General features: G+C 42.2%; 1 protein-coding gene across 14 annotated transcripts in view; it reads left to right on the top strand.

The window, feature by feature from the left end:
• Positions 1-22,936, top strand: part of LOC130367874 (patatin-like phospholipase domain-containing protein 6) — a 42,554-nt gene that overhangs the window by 7,160 nt on the left and 12,458 nt on the right. For 7 of the 14 annotated variants that reach the window (XM_056570809.1, XM_056570806.1, XM_056570807.1 and 4 more), the window contains exons 3-20: positions 2,328-2,427; positions 3,692-3,744; positions 5,110-5,150; positions 5,227-5,361; positions 5,536-5,695; positions 7,244-7,324; positions 7,797-7,925; positions 8,697-8,777; positions 8,859-8,931; positions 9,268-9,357; positions 9,987-10,060; positions 10,661-10,741; positions 13,614-13,691; positions 13,832-14,034; positions 19,405-19,536; positions 21,002-21,125; positions 21,270-21,383; positions 21,514-21,589. In XM_056570809.1, the coding sequence (XP_056426784.1) occupies positions 2,328-2,427; positions 3,692-3,744; positions 5,110-5,150; positions 5,227-5,361; positions 5,536-5,695; positions 7,244-7,324; positions 7,797-7,925; positions 8,697-8,777; positions 8,859-8,931; positions 9,268-9,357; positions 9,987-10,060; positions 10,661-10,741; positions 13,614-13,691; positions 13,832-14,034; positions 19,405-19,536; positions 21,002-21,125; positions 21,270-21,383; positions 21,514-21,589 (1,825 nt within the window). The remainder of the gene's footprint in view (positions 1-2,327; positions 2,428-3,691; positions 3,745-5,109; positions 5,151-5,226; positions 5,362-5,535; positions 5,696-7,243; positions 7,325-7,796; positions 7,926-8,696; positions 8,778-8,858; positions 8,932-9,267; positions 9,358-9,986; positions 10,061-10,660; positions 10,742-13,613; positions 13,692-13,831; positions 14,035-19,404; positions 19,537-21,001; positions 21,126-21,269; positions 21,384-21,513; positions 21,590-22,936) is intronic. The other 7 variants (XM_056570800.1, XM_056570814.1, XM_056570813.1 and 4 more) reach the window with 3 other exon arrangements.

Here is a 22,936-nt window from a genome sequence, read left to right as displayed (position 1 = left end):
CTTGGTCCAGCTCTTGCTCTGGAAGACCTGTCCTGTCTGGTTTTATATAGATTACTCATTGATTTTAATGATTTTAATGGATACCGGGCAATACTTAATTTTACCTGCGGTGGCGCTGTAAGGAAATTTACTACCAAGTTTTTTCACATTTGCAGCTGATCACATTGTGATCCGTTTATTATCAAGGAAATAAATATTGGGGTTGAGTGTACAAACCGTTCATGCCCACTGACCACTTGGATAGTCAGGGATATGGAATAGGAAGGCAAATTTTAAGAAAAATACAAAAATAAAGAAAAATAAAGTAATTATTGCCTCTTTTAATACAAGAATCAGCAGTAGCAATGCCATGGCAGAGCAAAGTGATAACTGAGCCCCTAAACTACAAATGCCTGTATGCACATTCTCAGGGATTTGTATGTATTACCTTTTTGGAAAAAAACTGACACTTTATCCTGAATGTAAGGAAGCTTAATGCTGTCCCTGTATGTCCACATGAGTGGGCCTAGCCTAATGCTGTCCCTGTATGTCCACAAGAATGGGCCTTGCCTAATGCTGTCCCTGTATGTCCACAAGAATGGGCCTAGCCTAATGCTGTCCCTGTATGTCCACAAGAATGGGCCTAGCCTAATGCTGTCCCTGTATGTCCACAAGGGTGTGCTTGGCCTAATGCTGTCCCTGTATGTCCACAAGGGTGTGCCTAGCCTAATGCTGTCCCTGTATGTCCACAAGGGTGTTCCTAACCTAATGCTGTCCCTATATGTCCCCAAGAATGGGCCTAGCCTAATGCTGTCCCTGTATATCCACAAGGATTGGCCTAGCCTAATGCTGTTCCTGTATGACCACAAGGCTGGGCCCAGCTTAATGCTGTCCCTGTATGTCCACAAGGGTTGATCTAGCCTAATGCTGTCCCTGTATGTCCACAAGGCTGGGCCTAGCCTAATGCTGTCCCTGTATGTCCACAAGAATGGGCCTTGCCTAATGCTGTCCCTGTATGTCCACAAGGGTGTACCTAGCCTAATGCTGTCCCTGTATGTCCACAAGAATGGGCCTAGCCTAATGCTGTCCCTGTATGTCCACAAGGGTGTGCCTAGCCTAATGCTGTCCCTGTATGTCCACAAGGGTGTGCCTAGTCTAATGCTGTCCCTGTATATCCACAAGAATTGGCCTAGCCTAATGCTGTCCCTGTATGCCCTCAAGGCTGGGCCCAGCTTACTGCTGTCCCTGTATGTCCACAAGGGTTGGCCTAGCCTAATGCTGTCCCTGTATGTCCACAAGTCTGGGCCTAGCCTAATGCTGTCCCTGTATGTCCACAAGAATGGGCCTAGCTTAATGCTGCCACTGCATTTTCATCAGAGTGGGCCTAGTCTGGTGCTGTCTTTGCAAGTCAACTCGAGTAGACCTTAAATTTGGGAGAGCCATGCGTCCAAAATACTATTGTCCATCCCCCTTTTCATATGGGTAAATATATAGTGTGCAAATAATATATCTACAGTATATAATGAACACTGCACAATTAATATACTTGGAAGTGAAGCTACATCCTGTAAGGCTGCATTACCAAAGGTTCAGGTACCAAATCTGATATTGGTAGTGCAAGCTTCGAGTGCACCAGCCATCAAGACTAGTGGCACCCCCTTTAGTACTGACAAGTGGCGCATAGGTCCTTTTTTTTTTTTTTAAGGAGGTAAGGTTATCTGTGGTAGTGATTGACCAACACTTTAGGTGTGTCCCTGGAGAATTTGAGCAACTTATAGCTGGCCATACACATTAGAGGAAAACCATCAGAACCTAATGATTTCTGAGGGATCGGCCAAGTAACTCATGTGTACAGGGCCTCCCAATTCTCCCCTAAGGGCGACTAGAAGGGTCGGAGTTGTGTAGGATATCAACATCCCAAAATGTTTTGTTTTTGGAGCGATAAGCCGCCATCTTGTTATTGTGTCCTGCTACATTTGAGCACTTCAAAAAGAAAGTGTGCATTGTCAGTACCGTTTTTAGGGTCCATGCACACTATGGAATCTCCGCCTTGCGCCGAATGAATTAGTTGGTGCTAGGACCGGCCAGACTTGGCCGGTCCCCATAGCTGGCAACGTCTTCTGCCAAAAAATGAACATGTTCATTATTTCGACAGGTGAATTTTAGAGGCGGGAATCTTCGCCACTAAAATTCCGTAATGCGCACTGTGCAGCAGAATCCCATTGACCGAAAGGGAAATCTGTTGCATCGGAATATCCAAGCAGAATTTCTCAGCTCGTAAATTCTGTAGTGTGCATGGACCCTTCTGCTTCCTTTTCCATACTTAATCAGAAACCTATTCCCTTTAGGATTATACAGTGACAAATTACACTGTGGGGGCAGGGCTCCTCGTGGGTGGAGTCTGCTTACTCTGGCTGATCCAATGGATATCTCAAGGTCAACAGTCAGGTGAGTCAGATTGTTTTAGCTTAACCCTGGGTCATAGCTATATACAGGGTGAAGAGATAGCAGTCGCAAAATGGGGCCTAAAGGACGCTCATGGAAAGACACTAGTATGGGGGCGGGTCTGTTTTGCATTGGAGCACAGGAGGTTCAAGTTACACCTCTGCCCCACCCCTGAGGAACAGGAGTTCTTGCACTCAAGTTTTAGATTTCAAGTTTTAGATCATTCAAGTTTTAGATTTCCATCCAAATTCTTCAACTTCAAATAGTTAAAACTTCTTCTTTGTCATCTTAAAAGACCACCCGTTGTTTCAGAGTAGGTTTTCTTCAGTGTTTCAAACAGTATACCTCCAGCTGTTGCAAAACTACAACTCCCAGCATGCCCGGACAGCCAAAGGCTGTCCGGGCATGCTGGGATTTGTGGTTTTGCAACAGCTGGAGACACACTGTTTGGAAAACACTGGTCTACTCAGCCTTCAGAATGCCAAAAATTTGTGGAAGGTCCCAGCAATGGAACCACAGGTCAGCAAGTGGCAGCCTATTCAAATGTTATATCATTACTTCTTATGGTGGGAAAACCCTTTTGATTTAGTGAGTTTTGCCAATACCACAAGATTAACCACAATGAGTAAGTGAACGCGACTGCACGTCATACGCTTTAACACTAGAAGGCGCTGTGGTATTGTAATTACAGTAATTATCGTATTTTCCTCACCTTAATAACACATAATAAATGTTGTTGTGTTTTATAGCTTTAGATGGTCGAATTCATGCACATTATCTGTCGGAGTTGCATAGAATATTTCGCACAACTCAACTTAAAGGGGTTGTCCAGGATTAGAGGGGGAGATTTATCAAAACCTGTCCGAAGGAAAAGTTGCTGAGTTGCCCATAGCAACCAATCAGATCGCTTCTTTAATTTTTAACAAGCCCTCTGCAAAATGAAAGCAATCTGATTGGTTGCTATGGGCAACTCAGCAACTTTTCCTCTGGACAGGTTTTCATAAATCTCCCCCAGAAAGACAGAGCTGATTTCTTTAAAAAAAAAAAAAAAAAAAAAAAAACAGCACCACCCCTGTCCTCAGGTTGTTTGTGGTATTGCAGCTCAGTTCCATTGAAGTGAATGGCACTGAGTTGTAATACCACACACAACCTGAGGACAGGGGTGGTGCTGTTTTTATTTTTATTTTTAAAGAAATTAACTCTGTTTTTCTATAGCTGGACAACCCCTTTAATAATCATTTTGCATGTGTTATCTGGTTGATCGCAGAACCCCCAGAACCTCAAACTCCAAGACGGCCAACACAGAAGACTCCTCACAAGGTAGTATTCATTTTGTATTCTTGCGAAATATTTTTTACCAAATGTGGTTTTGAAGCTCAGACCCATTCCAGAGATTGATGAGCTGTAATACCAGGCACAGCCTATGGACAAGACTGGCACTGTTCCTGGGGTGGAAAAAAAAAAGCTTTTTATTTAATCCCACATAGATGTGGGATTCGGTTTAGTAGTGTAGTACACCTGAATCCTGTGACTTGGGAAGAATTTAATTTAAAGGGAACCATCATCAGATTTTACCATGTATACCTCATGGAAATGCATTATATATGGTAAAATCTTCATCCTTACTATCCCCTGGAGACGTTCCTGCCCCAGGGTTGGTGAGGATAAGAAGTTTGAAATTGTCCCGCTCCAGCCCAGTAAGTAGTCTCCTGGGCGGGTAGCAATACTTACCTAGTCCCTTACATGTAATTACACTACCTCAGCGTGATTGGCGGCTCTCGTCACCACTCTGTTCCCTGAGCAGAGTGGTGACGCAGGCCGTGTCTGGGCTGTCAATCACCTTCTGGGGACGTGATCCCAGCAAGAGGTGCAGGACTAGGTAAGTATAGCTCCCCACCCAGGGGACTAATTACCCAGTTGGCAGGGGACACTTTTAAACTATATATCCTCCCCATCCTTGTTGGCAGGAACATCTCCAGGGATGGTGAGGAAGATGATTTCACCATATATTACATGTTTTCATGCATTATATATGGTAAAATCAGATGACAGGTTCACTTTAAAGGGGTTATCCAGATGTTCTCACGGTAAGATGGTGTTACCAGAAGTGACCAGAAGGGCAACTTCTAACACTGAATCAATGGATTGACAATTGTATTGTATTGACAATTGTTTCAAGGTATATCTCACATGCACAGCTGTATTGGCTGATCACTTGGATTGATCCCATTTCTTTGTCCCCCTATGAACCCCAAATATTGATGGAGGAAACATGTTGGGCTGTTTAAACTTACTTACCTAGCCCTATTCCATGGCAGGTACTGTTCGCCCTCATCTGGTACTAAGGTCTTTCTGCTTCTGAGACAAGCAGACCTGCCAGCTCAGCCAATCACTGGCCACACCGCTATCCCGTCTCGCTTAGTCATTGGCTGAGCTTGCAGGTCCTGCAACAAGCACTTCTCTCTAAAGAAGAAAATAGAGAGAAGACCGAAGGACCACATTTTTTCTTATTATTATTTTTCCTCGCCCCAGCACCATATACGTTTTTAGAAAACACTAGATAACCCCTTTAATGTGATTGTCCTATTTAATAAGAACACTTTCATATAGGGCAGCTCTTTATTCAGGATCACTCAGTGGAGCACAGATTGACCACAAAGAGTGTCTCACCTTTTGATCTTTCAGCAGAGTAAGAAGAGAAAGAAGGTGCTGAGCATAAAGCAAAGGTGAAGAAACCTAGAAATGGTCTGTAATGTCACAGTGTATGAATGAAATGATGGTCTACAAGGTCCTCTATTGCAGGATTCGGAGGGGCTGGGTACAACCTCCTGCTGCACCACATCACCAATCCATGCCCAATCCGCTCCTCAGCCACCCTTCTGAATCGGAGACCACGGATTTGCCCCCTGAAGTGCTTTATATGCTCCAAAGTGTTCGGTGAGAAGCTGGTTAACCAGGACTGATGCCCATACTCTGCCTGTCCCCCCTCAGTGTCCTATGTAGACTGTATCTCAATACACAGGAGCCATAGAAAGTTAGTACGGTAATACTTTCTCCTATGTAACCAGCTCTTATATCGTCTACCCCTCCTGCTTCTTATGTCTTCTCTAGCTTGCTGGGACACTTTGAGCGCCCTCTCTTCTTGTCATTGTGCCAACACGTGGTGTATGAGTATTATGAACCCGGACATTTGGTCTTCTGCCCTGGGCAGCCTGACTCCAGTATTTACATAGTCCTGGAAGGAAAACTTGAGCTTTCACTCACCGAACCAGTAAGATATCACTTTTACTTGGCATGGCGGTAGACATTCTAGGTTTTACCATACACGAGGTAACTTATTCTGTAGAATTAAAGGAAAGTTCAAATATTATTATAGCAGAGGTCTTCTTAGTCTTTACTTAACATTTAATGGTTCTTAAAATTGGAATCCCCACTTAAAAAAAAAAAAACACACAAAACTAAGACATCTTTATGAACAGTTTAATGGGAAAGACAGAACCGCATCTGGAGCATCAGACTAGAGGAAAACATGAACAAAAAATATTCTCCACCTGCCCCACATATATCAAGAAAATAAATAAAAAGTTCTAGTTCTCAGAGGACTAAAGGACCATTAAAGGGGTACTCCCCTCCTAGGTATCTTATTCCCTATCTAAAGGATAGGGGATAAGATGTGTGATCACAGGGGTCCTGCCGCTGGGGACCCCCACGATCTCTCCTGCAGCATCCCCGTTCATAAGCTGCACAGAGATCGTAGATCGCTCTGTGGCTGATGGCGAGCGATCCAGGAGCCGGAGTTTTGTGACGTCATGGCTCTGCTCCCTCGTGAAATCACGCCCTCCCATAGGCTTGCATTCACGCCCTCTCCCATAGACTTGCATTGAGGGGGCGGAGCCATGATGTCACGATACCCCGTCCCCTGTATTGTCATCAGCCACGGAGCGATTTTCGCTCCGTGCAGCTCTTGAACGGGGGTGCTGCAGGAGAGATCGTGGGGGTCCCCAGCAGTGGGACCCCTGCGATCAGACATCTTATTCCCTATCCTTTAGATATATAGGAAATAACTTACTCCGATGGGGGGTGGGGGAGTGGAATCTCTTCTACTTCCCCCTTCAGGTTAGCCTCCAAAGCAATTACCAACTTCTTAAAGGGGTAAAAAATATTTTAAAATCAACTGGTGCCAAAAAGTTAAACAGATTTGTAAATTACTTCTATTTAAAAATCTTAATCCTTCCAGTACTTCCAGCTGCTGTATGATCCACAGGAAGTTATTTTCTTTTTTAATTTCTTTTCTGTCTGACCACAGTGCTCTCTGCTGACACCTCTGTCCATATCCAAGAACTGTCCAGAGCAAGATAGGTTTGCTATGGAGATTTGCTCCTGCTCTGGACAGTTCCTGACATGGACAGAGTTGTCAGCAGAGAGCACTGTGGTCAGACAGAAAATAAATTCAAAAAGAAATGAACTTCCTCTCGAACATATGGCAGCTGATAAGTACTGGAAGGATTAGGATTTTCATATAGAAGTAATTTACAAATCTGATTAACTTTATGGCACCAGTTGATTTAAAAACAAACATTTTTTTTTCCCACCGGTGTACCCCTTTAAGTCCAATAAGTAATCCAAAATTCCACAGTCTCCAATCTAAGTTCTTCTGGTTTTAATATAATACATACATGCATATAATTGAACAAGGTGTTTTGTACAGGATCTGGGCTTATGACAGTGACACTTTCTAGCCTCATTTACTAGCCAAACATAATATCAGGTAGGTTATATGATATGCTGTAATCTAAACAAATGTTTGTCTTTCTCAAAGGACGGTACCAGACATTATATGAAGTCAGTGGATCCTGGTGACAGTGTGCACAGTCTTCTCAGTATTCTGGATGTTCTCACGGTAAGATGGTGTTACCAGAAGTGACTTCTGACTCTCTGGGCAACTTCTAACACAGAATCAATGGTCCAATTATGGACCATTTCCCTTGGGGAAACTTGTAATGACAATGGTTTCAAGGTATATGTCATATAGCAGTATTGGCTGGTCACTTGGATTGATTTAATTTCTTTGTCCCTTGATGAACCCTGATATTGATGGGGGGAAAACATGTTGGGATGTTTCTGATTTATGACCTTTTTTTAACATTATCTATTCCACTTGTGACACTAATAATTTTTAAGGCTCCTGTGATTTGTGTTTATAGCAAAGGGACGGAATACATGGAGGTGAAGCTTGTGTTCCAGTCAATGTTAGATTGAACACAAATAAGTGATAATTTCTAGTCCTGATAGCACAATTTAATTTCTAGTAAGAGAATCTCCTTGTTTTTCTTTTACCTGTGTATTTCACAAAACAAAAAACCTTCATGCAGGGTCACCAGAGGCCTTATCGCACAGTGACGGCAAAGGCCATAGAAAAAAGCACCGTACTGCGTCTTCCTGTGGAAGCATTTTGTGCCGTCTTTAAGCTGTATCCACAAAGCCTCATCCGGACTGTTCAGGTTAGAAGATGAACTGCCTATATCTTATTTTACATCATGTTATGTATATAACTAATATGAGTGATATCCCAAAAAATGTGAGGTATTATTTATGTTAGGGTATAATAGAAGATAAAAATTCATACACATTCTAGTTAGGAAAAAATTATTCTATGCTTAGTGGGACGTTGGTGGTCCCAGTATCCGATAATATATTTTTTGTTTTTTACTTTTTGACCACGGATAGTGATAAGTGGTGACATCATATGAAATTAGGAATGGACACACAGTAAATAATTCTATGATTTCCCTGAAGAGATCCTATACATTTTCTAACGGCCACTTAGTTATACTTAAAGGGGTACTCCGCCCCTAGGTATCTTATCCCCTATCCAAAGGATAGGAGATAAGATGTCTGATCACGGGGGTTCCACTGCTGGGGACCCCCGCAATCTCTCCTGCAGTGCCCGCTTGACATTTGCTGCACGGAGTAATACAGGGGCCAGAGAATTGTGACATCACGGTCCCGCCCCCTCGTGACATCACGCCCCGCCTCCTCAATGCAAGCTTATAGGAGGGGGCATAACAGCCACCACACCACCTCCCATAGACTTGCATTGCAAGGGCAAGGTGTGATGTCACAAGGGGTCAGGGTCACAATACTCTGGCCCCGCCCCCTCGATCTTCACTCCGTGCTTCGAAAGGTAGATATCCTATAAAATATCATTGCAAGTCCAAAGCAGCGCACCAGATGACCATATTTTAGTATCTCATTTGTCTCTTTTTCTACAGATTATAGCCCTTCGTCTGCAAAGAGTCACTTTCCTTGCTCTACATCATTATCTGGGACTGACCATTGAGCTATTCCAGCATGTGAGAACCATTTTCTTTTATTTATATCAGTTAGTGTGGTGAATAGAAAATGTAACCAGAAAGTTGTATTTCTATGAACAGGAACTGCAGGCGGAATCAGGCACTTCTCCAGCTACACGACCTCGTCTTGCTAGAAGTATGACGCACGTTGAAGGTAGGATATTGACTTGGAGGTAGATATCTTCTCATTATTGGAATGGTTATGGGTCCCATGTTGTGACTGGTCATGCTGTCTTTTAGAAGTTGATTACACAAGGTTCCTCAGTAACATATACCTCAAAAGCCGTCTTTGAAAATGACTTTCCAATGTACTAGAGAATTATTTCTCCAAACATCTACCATTTCCTGAAAATGGTTGATAATCCTCATGAAATGGTACAATTACTGTTTATAGTTGCTGGGTTTTCTCCTAAATCTGTATAAAGATGAAATATGTAATTTTTATTTATTTATTTATTTATAAGTAAAATAACCATTCTTTTGTTTAAAGGTGACAAGGAAAGTGCCTCTATGGCATCACCAACTCGCCAAAGACCTCCACCATTGGGACGTTGCAAATCTTCTTCTTCAGGAAGACCAGGTGGGAACAGTACTACAGTGACCTTATGGCCATTGGCCTTTTTTTTTTTTACTTTGTTTTAACAGTGAAACCTCTCCAGAAGACCAATCCTCATCTCCACCAGATTTATTTTAAAGATTTTTTCTCCCAATTTTTAACAGGTGGTCTTTTCAAAGAGGCTTCATTGATATATATCTTTTTTATGCTATTATAGAGCAGTAATACTGCCCATTTTATGTTATTGTTAGATGATTTTCTATTAGTGAAAGTACATGAATTATTGTCATAACCCCAGTTATTGTCATAATCCCATTTTAAAGTTCACCCACAACTGGTAAAGGTGTCTTCTTTATCCTGGTGTCCTATAAGCAGATCAGAAAAATATATATATCTCCCAGAGGAGAGCTCAGATCCTCCCTGATTTCTTCAATACAGAAAAGTAAATTGTAGATCAAGATTATCTTCTTATTTATTTTATTGGTTTAGTGTTCCTTCAACTCCTGTTTTCATTTCTAAGCTAGAATCGTAGACATATTTCCTCTTGTGGTAATTCTGGTTGGCGTCCTCTGATCTTGTTCTTACTGTACTTTCACAGAGTTCTGAAGGGTTCACTTCCCGTTTTTCTAATTCTACTCTGATCTCTTGGACAGGGTTTTGGCGGTCCCTGGACTGTGAGCTGGAGCAGAGTCGTATGCTACAGACGCCTGCATCTACACCTGCTGTGGTAAAGTTTTACCTTTGGGACCTAGTAGGGGTCATATATGATTTGTTGGGAGCCCACAGGCCATTCTATCTAATGAAAGCTATAGGGGATGGCGTATATAGCACTACTAGACAATCATAAATGATGGCTTGTTTTCCATAATCTATGAGATGCGGAGCCAAAGTATAGCTTTTGGCCCTTAGTCATGTCACGCCACGCCCCCTCCATTCATGTCTATGGGAGGGGGCGTGACGTCCGTCACGCCCCCTTCCATAGACATGAATGGAGGGGGCATGGCGTGACATCACTAAGGAGCGTGGTCGTGACATCACGTCCCTGTCTCGGAGGCAGCGCCCGGCACAGAATGCAGGGGGCTGCACCGAGATCACGTGGGTCCCCAGCAGCGGGACCCCTGCGATCATACATCTTATTCCCTTATCCTTTGGATAAGGGATAAGATGTATAAAGCCGGAATACCCCTTTAAGTTTCGCTTCAGTAAACCCGTCCTGTCCTTTACAAGAAGCATGTGACTTTGTTTCTCCTACTTATTGGAGGGGATTTCTGGGAATTCCTTGAATGCATTCTTTATACTTACTGCAGTTTTGTGAATTTTGTTGGAGGATCCAGACTTGGAAGCTGAGATGACAAAGGCATTATTAGAGAATGGAAAAAGACAGATGGCCAAACTGATGGACCTTGAGGTAACATCAGTTCATATCTTTTTTTTTTTTTGCTTTTCTTATACAAGGCCAACCTTACTATGACACCTATGTGGTAACCTTTTTGATGGCGCTCACCCTATAGGGGGAATAGAGTGTAAAAATAACATACTAAACACTGCCTAATTTTACCCTACCATACCATACAAAAATACACTGTACAGTGTCCTAATAGCAGCTCCATACATAACCTATACAATGTGTAAATAATACTCTTATCCAAATATTGGGTACATGGGGTACTCCGGTGAAAAACTTTTTTTTTAATTTTTTTTATCAACTTGTGCCAGAAAGTTAAACAGATTTGTAAATTAGAAACAAAAACTTTTGCCCGGACCTTCTAGGTGAGTATAGGTATACTATATTTGAGTTTATAATTATAAAATAGATTACTGGGTCGTGCTTCAATAATAATGTAATATATTTATTAAAATGACAATGTATAAAAGGTTACTCCTCACAGGGCCCGTGTGTGGAGAACACATAAAATACAGGCAATAAATAATGGAAGTACATAAAATAATAAGCATATAATTATACCACTGACGTAAATATGTGGTTTCTTGTGTGCAACAAGCAAATGCTGGGCTACGATGCTGGCTGTGTGGTTTCTTGTGTGCAACAAGCAAACGCTGGGCTACGATGCTGGCTGTGTGGTTTCTTGTGTGCAACAAGCAAATGCTGGGCTACGATGCTGGCTGTGTGGTTTCTTGTGTGCAACAAGCAAATGCTGGGCTACGATGCTGGCTATGTGGTTTCTTGTGTGCAACAAGCAAATGCTGGGCTACGATGCTGGCTATGTGGTTTCTTGTGTGCAACAAGCAAACGCTGGGCTACGATGCTGGCTGTGTGGTTTCTTGTGTGCAACAAGCAAACGCTGGGCTACGATGCTGGCTGTGTGGTTTCTTGTGTGCAACAAGCAAACGCTGGGCTACGATGCTGGCTGTGTGGAACCGAGGACTGCACGCTGGATACGAGGAGCTCACGCCGACAACACGAGGTGAGCTCCTCGTATCCAGCGTGTGGTCCTCGGTCCCACACAGCCAGCATCGTAGCCCAGCGTTGAGGATCTCTCCATCTACAGCGCCTGCCAGCGCCAACGGTCCTCCGGCAGCTCGTGTACATCGGCGCCCGCCAGCGCCATTAGCCCGTGATGACCACGACCGCTTCACAATAGGACTCTGCTAGGCTATTTCTTCATCATCATCATCTGGGACTGCCGCACAGAGGATCCAGTGCGATAAACCATCCAGGCACTGCTATAACAATACCTGTTTCCAGTGTGAACTGCCCGAGTTGTTACAAAAGACCGGTAATATATTTAAATTGCTACAAACTGTCTAGTATCATAAAAAGGACACATTTATACATATTTTAATGTGGTAAATACCAACTTAGGTATTGTATTATTTGTGCAATAGGTATCTGCTTATTCCAAATAGGCATTTGCTTGTTGCACACAAGAAACCACATATTTACGCCAGTGGTATAATTATATGCTTATTATTTTATGTACTTCCCTTATTTATTGCCTGTATTTTATGTGTTCTCCACACACGGGCCCTGTGCGGAGTAACCTTTTATACATTGTCATTTTAATAAATATATTACATTATAATGAAGCAGGACCCAGTAATCTATTTTATAATTATAAACTCAAATATAGTATACCTATACTCACCTAGAAGGTCCGGGCAAAAGTTTTTGTTTCTGGTTTTCCCTTTTTTGCAACTAAGGTATAGTAGCATGCCCTAGTTTGACCTCGGTGTGTATTATTAATTGTGAGCTGCACATACACATTTTTTTTCCAGATTTGTAAATTAGTTCTATTAAAAATTCTTAAGCCTTCCAGTACTTTTTAGCGGCTGAATACTAATACTACAGAGGATATTCTTTTTTTTTTTTTTTTTTTGGGGGGGGGATTTCTTTTCTGTCATGACCACAGTGCTCTCTGCTGACACCTCTGTCCATTTTAGGAACTGTCCAGAGCAGCATATGTTTGCTATGGGGATTTCCTCCTGCTCTGGACAGTTCCTGACATGGACAGAGGTGTCAGCAGAGAGCACTGTGGTCAGACAGAAAATAAATGTAAAAAGAAAATAATTTCCTCGGCAGTATACAGGCGCTTAATCCTGGAAGGATTAAGATTTTTTTTAATAGAAGTAATTTATAAATCTGTTTAACTTTTTGCCACCAGTTGATAAAAAAAAAAAAAAGTTTTCCACCGGAGTACCCCTTTATAGGGATACTCTGCTGGAAAACATTTTTTGTTTTTAAATTAACTGGTGCCAAAAAGTTAAACAGATTTGTAAATGACTTCTATATAAAAATCTTAATCCTTCCAGTACTTATCAGCTGCTGTATACTACCGAGGAAGATCTTTTTTTTATTTTTTTTCTGTCTGACCACAGTGCTCTCTGCTTACACCTCTGTCCATGTCAGGAACTGTCCAAAGTAGGAGCAAAATCCCCATAGCAAACCTATCCTGCCCTGAACAGTTCCTAAAATGGACAGAGGTGTCAGCAGAGAGCACTGTGGTCAGGCAGAAAGGAAATTCAAAAAGAAAAGATCTTCCTCTGTAGTATACAGCAGCTGATAAGTACTGGAAGGATTAAGATTTTTTAATAGAAGTAATTTACAAATCTGTTTAACTTTCTGGCACCAGTTGATTTAAAAAAATGTTTTCCAGTGGAGCACCCCTTTAAGAGTCATGGCAAACACAAGCCTTTGGTGCTAGGCATTCTTAGGGGCTGGCCATAGCAGGGGTCACTAGTGCTCTTCATGGACCGCATGTAACCCCGTAAGGATTTGTCCATATATTACTCAACATTACTTCTAATGTTCTGTTTTACAGGATGCTTCTTTACTGGAAAATAAGGTTTCTCTTCATCATGTTAAGGCCGAGACCATTATTGCATGGAAAGGAGAACAGGTGAGTTTTGGAGAATGCTGTACTATCATGGATCTCCTCCATATCTCACTGATTCTGTTTCCTTCCAGCCTATAGCTAACAATTTCTAGTGCCTTTGTTATTTTAACCTTATCTTACAATCTCCTCTTCCCTCCTCTCAGGATGTTGGGCTCCACTATGTCCTCTCAGGCCGCTTCCATATTTATCAAGGACTCACGGGCCAAGAGGACTCTTGTATCTTTGTGACGGCTCCTGGTGAGATGATCGGACAGCTGACTGTCCTTACTGGAGAACCCCTGATCTTCACCATAAGAGCTGTCCAAGACACCTCCTTCTTATGCCTGAGTCGGACTCACTTTTACCAGTTAGTTTCTTGGCAATCTCGTCTGCTGCTTACTTGTCATGTGTCTCTTACACAAAAAATAAATAAGATTTAGACTGTAACAAACATAGAAGGAAAAGTACGGAGCACTCACACTGCGACTCTTGTACGGAGGCTGGCGGCTGATGGATGAACTCAGTCCCGGACTTCCATGGCCGGGAGGCGGTAGGTGTAACGAGGGGAGCCCCAGGCATCTGAGGCTCCCCTCGTTACACCTACCGCCTCCCCGCCATGGAAGTCCGGGACTGAGTTCATCCATCAGCCGCCAGCCTCCGTACAAGAGTCGCAGTGTGAGTGCTCTGTACTTTTCCTTCTATGTTTTTAATAGTCAGTATGGGTATCTTTGTACACGTAGAGCACCTCCAGACATCGTAGCTCCCTCCAATCTATATTCCTAGCCCAGGTGGGACACGTCCACCTGGTTGATAACATACCGCTAAGGGACAGTTCACACTATATTGGAAGATTGAAGTACTAGTGCCGTTTCCTTCCTTTCTTTCTTAGAATCGGACCATAAATAAGATTTAAATGCAAAACAGGTATTCGTTCAGCTCACCACTGCCGCCTCCGTGCACGGACTCGTGCAGACACCACAAACACAGTCAATAGTAGAAAAAGGATTGTCCAGCACTGTAAGCACGATGCAAGGATGGTTTATTATAAAATCACTCAGCAAACAGCAGCAGGGATCAAGTGACGCGTTTCAGCGACCTTCGTTGCCTTAGTCGTACTAAAGTACGTTAAGATCTCTCTGCCTCTTATAGTGGTCCCCCCCCCCCACACCAGGTGCATGCACCTGAGTGGAATAGGGCGGTGCATCCCCACACCAAAGAGGCAGATTTACGGGGGCGGATCACTATAAGAGGCAGAGAGATCTTAACATACTTACAGTACGACTAAGGCAACGAAGGTCGCTGAAACGCGTCACTTGATCCCTGCTGCTGTTTGCTGAGTGATTTTATAATAAACCATCCTTGCATCGCGCTTACAGTGCTGGACAATCCTTTTTCTATAAATAAGATTTAGTTTTACTCTCTTTGCCACCTGTTGTTTACGTGTTTGAGGAACATACAAAAACACACTAGTGTCTATAAAACACACAATAAATTTGGTTTAAGGCATGAACATCAGTCTTTTGGTGCAAATTTTGCCACAATTCTGGTGCATTTACAAAACTAAATCTGGGCCAATGTGTAATTCATAGGATTAGAGCTGCATGTTCCACCTACAAACGATGATGGGTCCAACTTCCAAGAGAGTGCACTGTTAAAATTTCAAGCTTTAATGATTTCTATTAAAACATGATAGGATCCAAGGATAAAAACATACACGCCAAAGGCGTGTATGTTTTTATCCTTTGATCCTATCATGTTTTAATAGAAATCATTAAAGAGGTACTCCCGTAGAAATCTTTTTTATTTAAATCAACTGGTGCCAGAAAGTTAAACAGATTTGTAAGTTACTTCTATTAAAAAATCTTAATCCTTCCAGTACTTTTTAGGAGCTGTATACTACAGAGGAAATTCTTTTCTTTTTGGATTTCTCTTCTGTCATGACCACAGTGCTCTCTGTTGACCTCTGCTGTCCATTTTAGGAACTGTCCAGAGCAGGATAAAATCCCCATAGCAAACATATGCTGCTCTGGACAGTTCCTAAAATGGACAGCAGAGGTCAGCAGAGAGCACCGTGGTTGTGACTGAAGAGAAATCCAAAAAGAAAAGCATTTCCTCTGTAGTGTACAGCCCCTAAAAAATACTGGAAGGATTAAGATTTTTTGATAGAAGTAATTTACAAATCTGTAGAAAAGCCAGCAAGTAGAAGTAAAAAATGTATAACTCTTTATTCAGGTATCTTCCTTAAAAAACCTTCACGGTGGCAGACAAACAACGGACATATCAAAATGTAAAATATTGCACAAAAAGATGGGGGTCCCAAACAAAGCTGACGCGTTTCCGATCTATTGATCCTTACTCATAGCCTATAGATCCTCAAATGAGGCACCCTTATATACTTCAGGGTGTATTCCCCATTCCCACAGGAAGGGGAGGGACAGGTTCACATCATATGTGCACATGATTAAAACCAAAACAAAAATCATGGGACCATTACAGATAGGGTATATTTGTTTTTAGCGAAACATATATTAATAATGTAATATCAAATCCGTTTTACTATTAAGTCCATGGGGTTGTATGCAATTCAAAAAATATATCCACATGATTTCCCTATTGTGGAGGGATCGGATGTGATCTCCTCCCCTTTTACCTAATTTCACCTTCTCAATGCCTGAGAATCTGAGGGAGGTGGTGTCTGAATTGTGGCATATTAAGAAGTGCTTAGATATGTTGGAAATGTTTGGGCTTAAAGGGCCAGCAGCATGCGTGCACTTTTTTAAGGACCTTTTGGTGGATCCTACATACATTAAATGGCATTTAGTGCACACTATTTTGTATATCACAAAAGTGCTATCGCAATTTATGAAGTCATGTATAATATGACATCTGCCATCCACTATGCCCTCTACTTTGTGGCATTTATCGGCAAAAGGACATACCACACACCGCGATTTACCTCACTTGTGGAAACCCTTCGTATTAAGCCACTGTATGGTGGTACTTGTTGTATCCACCATGCTAGGAACAAGAAGATTCGATAGGGTGGGTGCCCGTCTCACTGCGAACCTCACCCCCCCCCCCCCCTTGATGATCTCCCCTACTGTGGGATCAGTAGATAGCAAAGGTAAATGCTTAGTTATTATGTGTTTAATATCATTGATTTCTAAGCTATATGTTGTAACAAAACTAGGACAATTCTGTACCTCAGTTGCTTGTTTATTTGCTAGTAGGGACTTACGATCCAAGGGATCCACTTTTAGACGAGCTTTTCTGAGCAGCCATCCTGGGTAGCCTTGGGCCGCCAAACGAGTGCATACCTGATTAGCTTCCCTAAGGTACACTTCATCGGAAGAACTGTTCCGCTTGGCCCGTATGAGTTCACCTACTGGTATGGCTTCTATCGTTTTTTTAGAGTGGCAAGAATTCGCTCTTAAGATGGTATTACCCGATATCTTTTTTCTGTAAGGATCAACCTCTATTTTATTTGCATCTGGGTTACCTCGTAGTGTTACATCCAGGAAGGGGATTTCAGTTTCAGACCATGTATGGTTAAACTTAAGATTGAAATGATTAGCATTAATGTACGTCATGAATGCATCAGTAGTTGGATAATCAGATGACCAAATAATAACAATATCATCCACATACCTCCAATACCATGACAGGCATGTGGAAAATACTCAATACTCTATGGATTTGAGGCACTTTATTGTTGAGGTTGTAGATTTTGTGTTAAAACACAATTATTATTTGTTTGGTAATAATTTTTATTTACAGCGCACGGGTGCTTCAATGGGGGCTAATTCATCACCAGCTTTGGCTAACCTCTTTGTTTTCTGGTGGGAAGAACAGTTTATTTTCTCTGATACAAATCCATTTTCCACATGCCTGTCATGGTATTGGAGGTATGTGGATGATATTGTTATTATTTGGTCATCTGATTATCCAACTACTGATGCATTCATGACGTACATTAATGCTAATCATTTCAATCTTAAGTTTACCCATACATGGTCTGAAACTGAAATCCCCTTCCTGGATGTAACACTACGAGGTAACCCAGATACAAATAAAATAGAGGTTGATCCTTACAGAAAAAAGATATCGGGTAATACCATCTTAAGAGCGAATTCTTGCCACTCTAAAAAAACGATAGAAGCCATACCAGTAGGGGAACTCATACGGGCCAAGCGGAACAGTTCTTCCGCTGAAGTGTACCTTAGGGAAGCTAATCAGGTATGCACACGTTTGGCGGCCCGAGGCTACCCAGGATGGCTGCTCAGAAAAGCTCGTCTAAAAGTGGATCCCTTGGATCGTAAGTCCCTACTAGCAAATAAACAAGCGACTGAGGTACAGAATTGTCCTAGTTTTGTTACAACATATAGCTTAGAATTCAATGATATTAAACACATAATAACTAAGCATTTACCTTTGCTATCTACTGATCCCACAGTAGGGGAGATCATCAAGTGGGGGGGAGGTGAGGTTCGCAGCGAAACGGGCACCCACCCTATCGAATCTTCTTGTTCCTAGCATGGTGGATACAACAAGTACCACCATACAGTTGCGTAATACGAAGGGTTTCCACAAGTGAGGTAAATCACGGTGTGTGGTATGTCCTTTTGCCAATAAATGCCAGAAAGTAGAGGGCACAGTGGATGGCAGATGTCATATTATACATGACTTCATAAATTGCGATAGCACTTTTGTGATATACAAAATAGTGTGCACTAAATGCCATTTAATGTATGTAGGATCCACCAAAAGGTCCTTAAAAAAGCGCATGCAGGAACATATCAGACATGCTGCTGGCCCTTTAAGCCCAAACATTTCCAACATATCTAAGCACTTCTTAATATGCCACAATTCAGACACCACCTCCCTCAGATTCTCAGGCATTGAGAAGGTGAAATTAGGTAAAAGGGGAGGAGATCACATCCGATCCCTCCACAATAGGGAAATCATGTGGATATATTTTTTGAATTGCATACAACCCCATGGACTTAATAGTAAAACGGATTTGATATTACATTATTAATATATGTTTCTCTAAAAACAAATATACCCTGTCTGTAATGGTCCCATGATTTTTGTTTTGGTTTTAATCATGTGCACATATGATGTGAACCTGTCCCTCCCCTTCCTGTGGGAATAATGGGGAATACACCCTGAAGTATATAAGGGTGCCTCATTTGAAGATCTATAGGCTATGAGTAAGGATCAATAGATCGTAAACGCGTCAGCTTTGTTTGGGACCCCCATCTTTTTGTGCAATATTTTACATTTTGATATGTTCGTTGTTTGTCTGCCACCGTGAAGTTTTTTAAGGAAGATACCTGAATAAAGAGTTATACATTTTTTACTTCTACTTGCTGGCTTTTCTACAGTTTTTCTACATGTTCAGAGGCAGCCGTGCAAGTCCCAGGTGAGCTGAGACTTTTTCTATTTTTCTAATTTACAAATCTGTTTAACTTTCTGGCACCAGTTGATTTACCATAAATAAAAAAGTTTTCCAGGGGAGTACCCCTTTAAAGCTTAAAATTTTAACAGTGCACTCGCTTGGAAGCTGGACCCATCATGGTTTGTCTCATGTTCCACACAGGGAGGCGGCCCGCTTTGTCCGAGCTCCAGCGCTTCTAAATCTGAGCAGGTCCATTCATTCCTGGTGTATATGGTGAGTGTGCTGAGTTGCAATATTTACTGTTCTATGTTCCACCTACCTCTGTCTATGTTTTAGGATCCTCCGTTCTCATCCACATGTTCTTCTCTCCGTGGCACATTCTGTTGCTCGGCGTGTCTCTCCATTTGTGAGACAGGTGGATTTTGCCATTGATTGGATCGGGGTGGAGGCTGGTAAAGAGCTTTATAGGTGAGAATACTGACATAGACATTCAGTGTGGCAGCCATGCCAAGCTATACACAATAACCGTACCGCAATACCATACACATGACTAATACTGCTAAACTGTATACACAAATGATTTCACTATACTGTACATATAAATTGTACTGCTATGCTATATGCATACACGCTCAGACACACATAATTGCATGTACATTGCACACATACATGTTACACACATACATGCATTTACACACAAAGATTTTTATAAGAATGTTTGTAATGTTTAAAGGGGTACTCCAGTGGAAAACTTTTTTATTTTTTTTTAAATGAACTGGTGCCAGAAAGTTAAACAGATTTGTAAATTACTTCTATTAAAAAATCTTAATCCTTCCAGTACTTATTAGCTGCTGAATACTACATAGGAAATTATTTTCTTTTTGGAACACAGTGCTTTCTGCTGACATCATGAGCCAAGTGCTCTCTGCTGACATCTCTGTCCTTTTTAGGAACTGTCCAGAGCAGCATTTGTTTGCTACGGGGATTTTCTCCTGCTCTGGACAGTTCCTAAAATGGACAGAGATGTCAGCAGAGAGCACTGTGTTCCAAAAAGAAAATAATTTCCTTTGTAGTATTCAGCAGCTAATAAGTACTGTAAGGATTAAGATTTTTTAATAGAAGTAATTTACAAATCTAAGGATAGAGAAAAATGGATGCACTCACCACTCCAGGGACGTTACAAAAATACTTTATTCGGACATCAGTTGCAGAGACGCTACAAAGAGCGTGCGGGACAGGGGGTGCAGGACGCCGCCAGCGTTAAGGTTACAGCCGTTTCACCCGCGCATGCTGGCTTCTTCTGAAGAAGCCTGCATGTGCGGGTGAAATGGCTGTAACCTGAACGCTGGCAGCGTCCTGCACCCCCTGTCCCGCACGCTCTTTGTAGCGTCTCTGCAACTGATGTCCGAATAAAGTCTTTTTGTAACGTCCCTGGAGGGGTGAGTGCATCCATTTTTCTCTATCCTTGGATATTGCAATGCGCCTTGTGCTTTAACTTGGGTAGCACCACCACAACATATGGACATTTTGGTCACCATTCATACTGCGGTTGTCTAAAGAGAGGACATTATTGGTGAACGCGGAGTATCCTGCGGTTGTGCCAAACGGACTCTGTTTCTATTTAATGAACTTTAATTTACAAATCTGTTTAACTTTCTGGCACCAGTTGATAAAAAAAAAAAAGTTTTCCACCGGAGTACCCGGCATTTCCTTTTTCAATGTATCTAAAATGGGATATGATGCAAATATATAATAGGTTCTCAGTGGAAATGTCCTATAGTTTCCTATTTATGCCTACTGTATGCCTCTCCAGATAAAGGGAGGATGATGGTGGTCTCAGATACCATGGCCTACCAGTTCTTGCATCTGTGTTAGGTACACCACTGTGTTAGTTACTCACTGTAACCTTATTTCTATGATTTATTTTCTGCAGAAAGGGGGATCCTTCAGACTGTACATATATTGCACTGAATGGTCGCCTTCGCTCAGTCATCCAGCACCCAGACGGGAAGAAACGTGTAGTTGGGGAACACGGACGAGGAGCGCTCATTGGTATGGTAAGAGACCAATACCATAAAACTGGACCCAAATTGCTGAGGAATATTTATATAGTTATCCAAGACAATGAATAACCTGTAACTAAATGACTTGTGTTCTCTCAACCTGTAACTAAATGACTTTCCTCTCAAACATTGTTGTAGGTTGAGGCGTTAACCCATCAACCAAGAGCAACATCAGTTCACGCAATACGAGATTCTGAATTAGCAAAACTGCCAGATGGGGCTTTGTCTTATATCAAAAGGAGACACCCACAGGTATTAACATAATGGTAGCAGTTTTATGGAATTTCTGTCACCTACAAAGGGGTGTCTATAAAATATTAGTAATGTGTAGAGATAGGGAAGTAGTGTCCTCTTTTATATGTTTTGCAAATTATTTCTGCAGGTGGTGACCAGACTAATTCATATTTTAAGCCATAAAATCCTGGGAAATCTACAGCAACCACAAGGTGACCTTACTGGTAAGACTTTTTTTTAATATTGGATAGAAACTGTTTCTTCGATGATCACCTGACATCATATTTATGTGATTTTCCAGAACCATTTTTTTACTGATGGCTTCTTTGTAGGATAGGCTACTAACTACTAATATCTGATCGGTAGCATTGGAAGACCCAGCACCCTGCTGATCACTTGTCTGCCAGACACCCGCATATACAGTAAAAAGAGCCTATATATGGCTCTATAAATTGTCCCAGATTTATCAATCTGTAAGAGACAAAAACTGGTTGGGATCTCCTAAAATGTTATTGTTTTGTAGGCTGCTGTGTGAATAATAAAACTACATTGGACATTTCTGGTGAGCTGGAAAAAGTGTTTTTTCTCTTATCGTGTTCGCTGATGTGTCCAGACCAGCTGTGTTCCAGAGTGGATAGGAACAAGTTTCCACAGAGATGGGGAGCTAAAGTGAACTTTTATTATCCTGTGGCAAATTTTCATCTTGGAGAGATAGATAAATCTCTGTTTTTGTGTAGTGTTCATGCTGCAGATCAGCTCCCACTGAATCCAGTATGGCCTCTATACAATGTACAGAACTGTCGGCTTCCATCTCTTTTCATGGTATATGCAGGAACTGTGGCTCCTCCACACAGCTGTTGGTGGGGGTGCTGGGTGTCGGATCCCCACGATCAGATACTGATGAGAATAGTCTATCAATAAAAAAAGGCCTTGAAAACCCCTTTAAGGGGTACTCCGCCCCTAGGCATCATATCCCCTATTCAAAGGATAGGGGCTAAGATGTCTTATCGTGGGTGTCCCACCGCTGGTGACCCTCGCGATCTCCCTGCAGCACCTGGCGTTTGTTTAGAGCATCGGGTGCAGTGCCGGAGGCTTGTGACATTATGGCCACGCCCACTCGTGAGGTCACGGCTACGCCCCCTCAATGCAAGTCTATGGAAGGGGGCGTGAAGTCCTCCCATAGACTTGCATTGAGGGGGTGTGGCTGTGATGTCACGAGCGGGGCATGCCCGTGACGTCACAAGCCTCTGCGCCGCATTGCCAATCATCTGGCACAGAGTGAAGATCGCTCCGTGCACCAGATGTCTGGGGTGCCGTAGCCGAGATCGCGGAGTTGGATAGGGGATAAGATGTCTAGGGGAGGTGTACCCCTTTGAAGTTTGTGGAATTGTCCAAACACATTTAGATAGTTGACCAAGATAGTCTTCACCACTCAGGACTTATAAAGGTGAGCTGTGGAAAGAGCTGCCTCCTATAGGGGGGTTGTTTTACCAAAAATAGGAAACGTAAAAAATAGATATCAAATTCTTTGGTTCTGAATTGGGGTTCCAAAATAAGCTAACATTCTAATT

Source organism: Hyla sarda, chromosome 4 (genome assembly GCF_029499605.1).
Source record: "Hyla sarda isolate aHylSar1 chromosome 4, aHylSar1.hap1, whole genome shotgun sequence".
Lineage (NCBI taxonomy): Eukaryota > Metazoa > Chordata > Amphibia > Anura > Hylidae > Hyla > Hyla sarda.
Note: the sequence above shows the minus strand (reverse complement) of the source record. Positions and strands in the feature narration are given on the sequence as shown.